The 11,108-nt window shown below is 46.2% G+C and overlaps 1 protein-coding gene across 1 annotated transcript in view; it reads left to right on the top strand.

Annotated features, from left to right (window-relative positions):
- Positions 1-11,108, top strand: part of MTMR7 (myotubularin related protein 7) — a 102,438-nt gene that overhangs the window by 59,960 nt on the left and 31,370 nt on the right. Inside the window, exon 6 of the mRNA XM_059384150.1 lies at positions 6,437-6,571. Within this exon, the coding sequence (XP_059240133.1) occupies positions 6,437-6,571 (135 nt within the window). The remainder of the gene's footprint in view (positions 1-6,436; positions 6,572-11,108) is intronic.

Below are 11,108 nucleotides of genomic sequence, written 5' to 3'. Positions count from 1 at the left end.
CCCAGGACCCTGAGATCATGACCTGAGCCGAAGGCAGCGGCTTAACCCACTGAGCCACCCAGGCGCCCCTGTCTGTCCTTTTTTAAGTATGTGTCCTTTTCACCTTGGGAAGCTCTGTGCTCATTTCAACAGTGCTAGGTATCCTTTGAAATGCCTGTTTTAGAAAAGTTTCCAGAATCCATGGCACCTTCTTCTTTTTTTTTTTAAATGGCACACTCTTTTGAACATCCTCAGTATAAGAAATCTTTGTTTATGGATAGTGGGTTTTATTTTTCAAATATTCCTTATAAGGGGCACCTGGGTGGCTCAGTCAGTGAAGCATCTGATTCTTGATCTCAACTCAGGTCTTGATCTCAGAGTCATGAGTTCAAGCCCCATGTTGGGCTCCACAATGGGTATGGAGCCTCCTCAGAATTATTTATAAAAACCAGGACTGGATTTGTCGGCAACTAACACAGCTTCTAAGTAACAGTGTCTTAAACAGGATAGAATTTTATTTTCTCGCATCTCACATAAAAACTCCAAATGTGGGCCATCCGGGTCTGATGTCTTGGTTGTCCATTACTCAGTCCACAGAGACCCGAGCTTCTGCACCTTTCTGCTCTGCCTTCCCTTGTCTTTGGTCCTCATCGAGGGGTATAGCAGATGATTTTGGTACCAGCCAACACTTCCAGAGAGCAGCAGGGGGAGAGGGGGCTCACGGGCCCTCATGGCTTTCTGAGGAAGCCTCCGAAAACTGCCACGAGACACTTCTGCTCACATCCTGTTTGGTCAGAACTGCACAGGGCAGGTGAGAAAATCCACTTTTCCTGGGTAACTGTGTAAACAACTAAAAATTGTGGTTCCATGTCTGGGAAGGACAAGAAAATGCATTTGGGGAGCCAAGAATGGCCTTTTGCCACCCACTTCAGAAGTCATTTGACTTTAGCCAGGTAAAAAGTTGGGTTTTCAAGCTAGATGATAGAGTTTTGGATTCAAAGGCAAATTGAGAGCCATAAACAATTGCAGCAGATGGGTGCGAGTGTGAACGCACACACGTGTACCTGCGGGCGAGGGCGTAGGCTCGGGTCTGTGTCTGATTCTAGGAGGAGGTTTCCAGAAATGCCTTGAACAATGCCATCTGCACCGAGTAAGGCTTACAGCCTTCTGTGCTGTGTGCTTTGGCGGCAAATATTCATTGAGCAGTGCAAGTTCCATTAATTGAAAGCATATAAATTGTCTTACTTTTAGTTCCATTCACTGGGGTCTAAAAATGGCAACTATGTTATTAATGTTCTGTAGTCCTTGACTCCAGCTGTATTTCAGCCTACACAGAGCCAGAGCAGTGGTGAAAGAATGATGTGAATTTCCTTTAAAAAAAAAAATGCAGAGCGAATAGGGAATTTCATGGCATTCTATTTGAAGTTAGGATACCGGTAGCACTGACACTTTCATTCTTCGATAAAGAAGTAAGAGAGGGAGGATCTTTTATTCTTTCATTGTTGTTTAAGAGGTGAAGGTGGGCTGGGTATTGTGAGCGTAGGGTCTGTCCTACTTCTCCTTCTGTTCTGACGTTCTTGAGAAAAGAGACTCTTGGTCAGTGTGAGTATTGCCAAGGCCAAGTGTGCGATGTCTCGGAACAGGGAGGAAGTGTTGGCAGGAAGACCCCAGAAGCTCTTCTCCTGCTGGCTTCAGCTTCTCCTTGTTCCATTCCTGCTCTTGGGTGTCACTCTTGACTTGATCTCCAGGCTTGAAAATGAATCATGCAGCCCTCAGGGATGGTGGGAAAGAATTGATTTCCTGTAGTTAGAACTTGCAGGAGGACAATGCCTCACGCTTAGCTCTTCTTACAAGGTATTAAATAGAGATGTGTTTCTGAGCGTTCCTCGGTGAGCCAGTCACCCCAGGGAAACAGTCCATGTGCCACGTACCCTCACGTGCTGACCCCTCCCCCCTCCCCCCAGGAAGTAAACTCCATCCTGCACACAACAGAATGATTCGTTTTGTGTTTTATAACGACATTTAGGTCTCAAGGTTCGTGATGTAAATGCTTCCGATGCAGCTAGGGATTTTTATCAAGGGAAAGAGTGACAAAGGTGGACATCGGGGGTTAAATGGTTGATGTGTGACATAACAAAGCAGCTGTTCATGCTGTCATTGCTCCGGAAAACTCATACACAACCAGGCAGTCTTCCATAAAAAAGTAAACAGATAGAAAAAAAAAAGTGAACGGGTGGATTATGTAAATTTGCTGCCTTTCTTTCTTCCCTTTTAGACATTTTAGACTTAAGAGTATGTATCCCTCACCCAATAAAACTTAATGCATGTGAATAAGAAAATCATATCTTTTAGTTCCTCACATATCCTTCTGTTCCTGAAGGGCCCCTTTTGCGAGTGAGATGGCTTGTCTCGTGTGGTAGCGGGATCCCTGTTAGATTATGACCTGAAATGCATGCTTGAAATGCATTGCTTGAGTGAGAAGTCCTGGGGAGAATCCTTTGATATAAATGTCCCTGCTGAGGGAACACCATTCCTTTCGGATCAACTTTTATGACACATGGTGTTGTAATCCCTTCCTAGTCACTTGTTAGTGAGATGAGGATTCGTGCCCTAGGTTCCAGGGAAGCCTGCGCACATGACACCTGACACGGGGCAGAAGCAGTTGTCAGCCGTCTGAGTTGTGTGACTCACTTCCCAGGGAAAGAGCGCATGGCGAACCATACAGGGCACCCCCGGGGTGGCACTCAGGCATAGAGTGAACCAGCAGGGACTGGGGGACTTTCTAGTGATGTCAGGTTCCTAGGGGAGGATGTGACTGGCTTGTTGAATTCCATGGGCTGGCAGGGCACTGAAAGCCTCTATTCAGAAATGAGTAGGAGCTGCCTCAGGTCTGCAGGGAAGGTTAGCCAGGGGGCTTTCTCCATAGGAGCAGGGGATAGAGGCGCACTTGCTGTTGGTTAGTTGAGACCCTCCCAATTTTACCAATGTTGGAGGCAGCCCAGAATAAAAATTATAGGCCTTGAGGGCGCCTGGGTGGCTCAGTTGGTTGGACGACTGCCTTCAGCTCAGGTCATGATCCTGGAGTCCCGGGATCGAGTCCCACATCGGGCTCCCAGCTCCATGGGAAGTCTGCTTCTCCCTCTGGCCTTCTCCTTGCGCATGTTCTCTCTCACTGTCTCTCTCTCAAATAAATAAATAAAATCTTTAAAAAAAAAAAAAAAATTATAGGCCTTGAAGTGCTCAGGGTTATATAGAGCCATCCAGACTCCCTTTGGATAGCAAACTATCAACAGCTTTGTAGGTAACAGAGATGAATAAGCTGTAAATGTCACTTACATTTGGAACCTGCGTGTTTTTGTTATTGACCAGCCCTTAGGACTGCTGTATACTTTCTTCTTTTGTCCTAATGTTTCAATTGTTTTTAAGTCAATTTTTTTCACTGTTTTTAAACAGTTTTGCTTTAAATGGTTAATAGCACAATTTCCCAAATTCATAGTACAAATCTTTGGGAAACCAAACTCTGTAAGATTTCCAAAGAGGGATTTCCCTTAAGAAAAATACAGACCTTTTCTCTTCCTTTTATAACTAATGTTTATTGAAACTCACTATGTGTTAGGTACAGTTCTAGGAAAATTATAAACCTTATCACAGTCTGTAGTTTTGAAGTTATTATCCTCATATTGTAGATGAGAAAACCGAAGTTCAAAGACAATAGGTCAGTTATCCAAGATCATATACCAGGGGAGAGCGAACTATGGATTGAAAGCCAGACCTTCTTGGATGCCACATCTTAATTCTCTCTGACTTATTTCTGCTTCCTGACTTATTTCTGTTTGTGAGTGCTGTATTATTTCAGTTAAGAATCCAGGATCAGAAAATGTTACGCCTGGATGAAATTCCTGGCTTCCCTAATTATTAGCTGTGTGACATTGAGGAAGTTACTACCCTTCTCTGTGTCTCGGTTGCCTCATTTATAAAATGGAGCAAATGATAGATCTTCCCAGGTACGGTAATTGAGAAGATTAAATAAAAACAACACAAAAGTTTTTATAATAGTGCTTATCACATAGTAAGCATTCCAAAAATGTTGGATATTTAAATTACGAGTAGTGTTGTAAATGCGGGGCTCTCGGGACCTTTTACCATTGAAGACTTCCCTCTGCTCTCAGGTGACAGAAATCAGTGAGAAAGGCGGCCAGGTAGGGCGACATTCTCTCCACAGGGGGACTGGCTGGGGTACATGGAAGGTGAGCAGACACACCTCGAGGCTACTCACAGCACAAAACTGGTAACGAAATGTTAGCCCCAAGGCAATGAGGAATTCCCAGTGAAGTGTATCTAGAGGTTATGAAGAAAATAGAGCTACAAAAACATTAAAAGTAGTTGGTTTAATCTATTTGGTTTAGTTTATTGACCACATTTCATCGTGGAACTGTTCTGACTTAACCCCTCCCTTAAGACTAGCTGCTCTCGTCCTGCGGGTAATTACTGACGGCCGTGGTCGCTCTGTGGCTTCATTTCCTCGTTGGAGTCCCACGGGTCCAGGGACTTCAGGTGTCGTGTGTGCATTCTCAGACAAATTCTCACCCTGGAAATGCATTTCCTTCCCGTCTAAGTCTTTCTGATAGTCTAAGAAATTCCCCAGTGGTAACCCGGTTAACTAGTATCTCTTCAACCCCATGAAGTTTCAGGTAGAACCAGCTCAGAGCTGTTGTCTCCGCCGCCAGAATTCCCTCAGGGCGGGGGGGCAGGGCCTGAAGAAACAGAACCCGCAGGAGAAGCACTGAGAAGCCCTCTGGGGCGATTTACTTTCTACCCATTGAAGCTGCTTGCCTCTCTTTCCAGCCTGCCTTTGGTCCCTGCCTCCAGAACCTCCCTCTTGTGGATGTCCTCATCCGGGTTCAGGCCCCCCAAGCCCTTTCTCCTCCAGGCTGCAGTCGCACTTCTGCCAATAATTTAAGAATTCCACTTAATTCCGCTGCCTCTTTGCTTTTTTGCCTGCCCCTCTCCCATGGACGTCCCTCCTGGACTCTGAAAACCTGGCTGCAGGGCCCAGAGTTTTGTTTTGTTGTTCTTGTTGTTGTTGTTTTTAAATATTTATTTGTTTATTTTGGAGTATGAGTGAGTGGGGAGGGGCAGAGGAAGACAGTCCCATGCAGACCCCTTGGTGAGTGTGGAGCCTGACACGGGGCTCGATCCCACAACCCTGAGACCATGACCTGAGCTGAAGCCAAGAGTCGGACCCTTCACCGACTGAGGCACCCAGGCGCCCCAGCGCTCTTGGCCAGCCTCAGTGATTGCCCTCGCTGTCACAGAAACGTGCTGGCACTCTCTGGCAGTGGCCCAGTTATGCATCCAGCTGCTTGGCAGTTCTGGGACTTGCCAGCGGTCCCTCAGCGGAAGGATGGTAGTTAGCAAGAGACATTCCCACCTTCTCCAGGGAGGAGCACCAACGCTTCCTTTCTTCGGAGGAAACCCAAACCCCAGCTAAGTTGTCCTGGGCTGAACTTTAGGGACAGTTAAGCTGTGCTTGGACTCAGAGCTGGGTTGTCCCTTCCTGGAGCAAGGCCAGCAGGCTCTGCCACCCCCATGTTGAGCGAGTTTGCCCTGTGTCACCTGCCTGCCTGCAGCCGGAGGCCTCTCTTCCTCGCAGAGCCTTGCTCCCTCCACCTTCTCGTCCAGTGGACTCGCAGCTTCAATGAAGATTCTTGGCAAGACTCTTTCCTTTAGTGTTAACATTGAAGTCCCTAAAAAGTACTTTCCCACCAAAGTGTAGGTTCTAGAGCTGTAAGGAGGTATCCATACTCCGCTCCTAGTACAGCAGGGAAAGAAAGGTTCATGCTGTCGTAGATGTTGTCTGTCAGCACAGCAGACCAGGGAGATTGCAGGATAGAACACAGCCTGATGGCAGAGGAGCCCCTGTTCCTGGGCAGCCTGGGGCTGTGCCTGCTGCTGTCCTGGGTGCAGACGGAGCTTGTCACAGCAGGAACTTCCCTGGTTAGGATTAGAACTGGTTTTTGGTATTTGTGATGTTTCCAACTGAGCTGGTAAAAACTGATGCAAAGCATTACACAATAACTTTTTTTTATCCTAGTCTTGTTATTAGCAGCATCCTGTAAATCGTAGGAGAACAGTTATTTGCTTTATATTTCTACCTTCGACGGAAAACGAAATAATACCAGTGAAAGGGAAAGTAGGCTACTTAAATGGCTTTGTATTCCATGACTTAAATCCTATTCAAAACTTCCAAATTCATTCCTAATTTCTTCCTTGGAGAAACTTAGCACTGCTTGCCCTGGTGGTGGTTTCTCTGGCCTGAATTAGAAAGACGCCAAGCTCGGTTTTTGGAAGGCGTGTCTACAAGCCGGTGTTGGGGGTGTGTCAGGGACCCAGGGGGTCGTTGTTGGGGACAGGGTCTCGAGGTGTCCGAGGGCACTGACGCTGCTGTGTCCCGCAGGCCTCCATCTGCCGGAGCAGCCAGCCCCTGTCTGGCTTCAGTGCCCGGTGCCTTGAGGACGAGCAGATGCTCCAGGCCATCAGGAAAGCCAATCCGGGGAGCGACTTCATTTACGTCGTGGACACGCGGCCCAAAGTAAGTGTTGCTGTTCCGTGCATGTCTTTGCAGCCCCGCAGCAGGGACACGGAATGGACTGTCGTCCCCGCTCTGGGTGCCTCGTCGGCCAACGGGCTGCTCCTCTTTGTATAGTCAGGATGGGGCCACCCGGCTCAGTGAGTGTTTCTCCGCGGGTGCGTGTGTTTGCACCTGTGAGTTTCCAGGGGGTGCCCTAGGCTCCTCAGCACATCAGGTCCTTTGGAGAGTTTCCCTGCTCCTAGCATCGTGCTGGGTACACAGTCCACACAGCGGAAGAGTGTGGTTTGATCTTCAGCTTGCTCTCCTAAATACACCAAATTATTTCTTGGTCTGTTTCTAAAACGACCTTCTTTTCTGCTCTGACAGTAAGAAATTACTGTGGCGCTCTCACACTTCGGTGTTTGTGAGGCGTTTAGCTACACCATTTCAGATTCAACTTGCAGAGATCTGGATCTGTGACTCGGGAAGATTTACGATATGCAGTGTCAAGTAAAAACACAATCACAAAATAATATGCATACTGTTGTGTTGATGTCCAATAAAACCCCTGGCATATAAAAGTTTCTGTGAAACTGAAAAAAAAAAAATCTGGAAGGATAAATACAAACCTGTTAAAATTCTGTGGAGAAGGGCGGATTTAGAGAGGTAGAGAACTTTCTACGTGTCTTGTTTGAAAACAGTATTTTATTTTATTATTTTTTTTTTTAAAGATTTTATTTATTTATTTGACAGAGAGAGATCACAAGTAGGCAGAGAGGCAGGCAGAGACAGAGAGAGAGGAAGAAGCAGGCTCCCTGCAGAGCAGAGAGCCCGATGTGGGGCTTGATCCCAGGACCCTGAGATCATGACCTGAGCTGAAGGCAGAGGCTTAACCCACTGAGCCACCCAGGCGCCCCTGAAAACAGTATTTTAACTGTGCATGTATTCATATACTGATTTTATAATTTAAAAGAACAGTCCACAGGAAATAATGGATCTAGTTGTCAAGGGGTAAGCCACGTCTATCATGCAGGGTATTTCCCATCCTGACTTCCATTTTTTTTTTTTTTAAAGATTTTATTTATTTATTTGACAGACAGAGATCACAAGAAGACAGAGAGGCAGGCAGAGAGAGGAAGGGAAGCAGGCTGCCTGCCAAGCAGGGAGACTGATGTGGGGCTTGATCCCAGCACCCTGGGATCATGACCTGAGCAGAAGGCAGAGGCTTTAACCCACTGAGCCACCCAGGAGCCCCACTGACTTCCATTTTTTTTAATGACTATTAGTGTTAGGTCTAATTTAATTTCCCATTCCACTGTTTAGACCTACTTGTTTGTAGATCAGTTAACAAAACGAAGCCTCGGAGGGATGGGCCAGTGAATACATAGAAACCCAATCACCTACCAGCGCAGGGCATCTGTAAGACAACATGAGATAACAAAGCCAAACGGCCTTATTCAACATCTCTGGCATGATAATTTCTTGCGAATAATGAAAACGGGCCTGGCCCTCTGCCTGTAAAAAGGGGGAAGTACATGTAGCAGTCTTTCCACATGGGCATGGAATAGGGCTCAAGATCTAGTGAGCAACAAGAGTGAGAATCAGAAAATACGTATAATGTCATCCCATTTATGTAATAATAATTATAAAAATTATATAGTACTCTATGCATTTAAAGAATCTGCAGGGGTGGTATACCCCAAACCACTGACAGTGGTTTTTCCTGTGGGGTAAAAGGAAGATTTTAAGAAATTGTTTACTTTATAATAATTACAGTCCCCAAATTTTTTAATCATGAAAAGGTTCAAAGAGCATGAGGACCTTAATTCTAAACATAGTTACCACACAGCCAAAAATTCTACTCCTAACTTGAGAGAAATGAAAACATATGTCCACCAAAAACTTACCTGTGACTACTTCTTCATAGTTAATAATAACGGAAAAGTAGAGACAACCACATGGCCATCCACTGAGAATGAATTAATAAGATGTGGTATATCCATTAAGTGGAATATTATTTGGCTATAAAAAGAAAAGCAGTACTTCCTATACTACAACACAGATGGACCTTGAGAACACTACCTTAAGGGAAAGAAGCCCGTCACAGGGGCCCATGCCTCGTATGAGTCTGTTTGTGTGAAATGTCCAGAACCGACGGATCCATAGAGACAGAAGGTGGGCTGGTGGTTGCCTTGGGCTAAGAGGATTGACTGGAGGAAATGGAGGTGACAGCTAATGGGTAGAGGGTTTCATGGGGGAATTAAAGTGTTCTAGAAATAGAATGTGGTCATCATTACACAACTCCGTAAATACACCAAACACCACTGAATCGTGCACTTTGAGCGGATGAATTGTGCGGCCTGTGAGTTATGTGTCAACAAAGCTATTTTTAAAAAGAGCATAAGGACACAAGAAACATCAGAACAGGAAGCAGGAAGTACAACCATCAGCCCCAAATCACTAAAAAATATACATGGACATTAAGAATACCTAACTATAGACATAGTCTGCACTCATGGGCCATATGAGAATTGAGAATTGGATATTATCCATTACGTAGGCCCTCAGACCCTGGCAGTTTTCAATGCTTCTCTAAGCCTCATTTCATCAAATACTGTGATTCTCGGCCTGGTTCCCTTAATGTGAGGTTTTCCTGGTGTAAGATCAGAGCCGTAGTCATACCCTCGACCTCCACCGGTCCCGTGCTCCTGACGGCAGCGCAGCGGTGGGACACCCGTGGGCGGGGAGGCGGCAAAGGTCTCTTTCCCAGACACCAGATCAGCAAATCAGTCCTGAGATCAACGATAAAGCCCATGTTACAGCTGGAGCCCATCCTAGCAGACGACACATGGAGGAGTCTCTTCCTTTTACGTAATGTGAAAACAAAACACACCGGTAAGAATCTCAAACTGGAAAACAAAAACAAAAGGAAGCTGCTCTGCTGGCAGATTTTCACTTGAAAGCCACCAGGAGCCCTCTGACTTGACGGTTCTCTTTGGGTGTGGACTTTTCTCTCCGGCTGATCGCACTGCCTCCCTGCCCTTCTAAACTCGGCTGTTTTCTGTCCTCTTCACTGTACCTTTCATGTAAGTCAAGTGCCGCTGTTTGGAATTTCCTCATGACCCGAGGGGACCTGAAGAAGGCCTGCGTCTTAGGCACATGCGGGAGCCCAGGAAAAGGAAAAGATGGACAGGGCTTTCTTGAATTGGGGTGCCCTTCTCCTGTCCTGCATTCCCAGATTTAAATAAAGCCAGACAGATGCACCTACTCATTTCAGGGCCAGCGATCCAAGTGTGTACTATACCACAGAAACCTTCTGGAAAATGTGGCAGCTGTTGAGCCAGGCGTATTCCGGATTTAAAATGAATTAATCCAGAGGATTTGATTTGAAGGGTATATTTAGCACGAAGCGTGTTTACTCGTGGCGATAAGAAGTTTGAGGCTGATCCATTAAAGAAAACTGGTGTCTCATCCGAGTGCCCCGTTGTATTTGCTTACCCAGCCACACACTTCGCAGGAGTTCTGAACTCTCTGCTTTGGCCTCTTGTTCTTTTCAAGAACAAGTCTGTTGACTTTTGGTTCCCGAGTGTTAGGCTTCCTTGGTAGCCAGGGACGGAGCCCATGGTTGTTATAGGTGGTAGGAGCGGGCACTGGGGCCCTGCCCTGAGTTTGCTCTCTGGTTTAACTAAAAAGAGAAGGGCCTGGGTGGCTCAGTTGTTAAGCGTCTGCCTTCAGCTCTGGTCAGGATCCCAACATCCTGGGATCGAGCCCCGCACTGGGCTCTCTGCTCAGTGGGAAGCCTCCTTCTCCCCCTCCTCGTGTTCCCTCTGTCGCTGTGTCTCTCTCTATCAAATAAATAAATAAAACCTTAAAAGAGAGAGAGAAAGAAAGGATCAGGAGGCATCTGAATCATTCCTGCCCTGAGAGCAAGGCTCGCCCCACACGCTGCCTGTTGAGATGAAAGCCTCCTGAATTGCTTGTTGACATTAAAATCTTGGGAGGCAGAGGTGGTGAGGTCCCGGCATGTTTTGAATATCTGCCCCAAAACAACTCTGCGCTTGAGGGCATATATTCCTGCTGGGATTTGGTGTCTTAAGAAGATAGAAAACGGGGCGCCTGGGTGGCTCAGTGGGTTAAGCCTCCGCCTTCAGCTCAGGTCATGATCCCAGGGTCCTGGGATGGAGTCCCGCATCGGGTTCCCTGCTCCGCGGGGAGCCTGCTTCCCCCTCTCTCTGACTGCTTCTCTACCTACTTGTGATCTCTCTCTCTTTCTCTGCGTTAAATAAATAAATAAAATCTTAACCAAAAAAAAAAAAAAAAAAGGAAGAAGAAGAAGAAGAAGACAGGAAACCATATGGATGCAGTAGATGTTGAATTGTAAAACGAGAGGAGCTCAATTTTCTGTCAACCTTGTCGATGACTTCGGGTTACTTTTAGTCGGGGACTTTGCCGAGCTTATAAAAATGCTTGTTTAATTCTTACAGTAATCCTGAAAATGAGATGTTTTCTTTTTAAGGAGAGGGCTTAGATTTCGAGAGGTTAAGTGTAAATCTGCCCA

Source organism: Mustela nigripes, chromosome 18, assembly GCF_022355385.1.
Source record: "Mustela nigripes isolate SB6536 chromosome 18, MUSNIG.SB6536, whole genome shotgun sequence".
Lineage (NCBI taxonomy): Eukaryota > Metazoa > Chordata > Mammalia > Carnivora > Mustelidae > Mustela > Mustela nigripes.
Note: the sequence above shows the minus strand (reverse complement) of the source record. Positions and strands in the feature narration are given on the sequence as shown.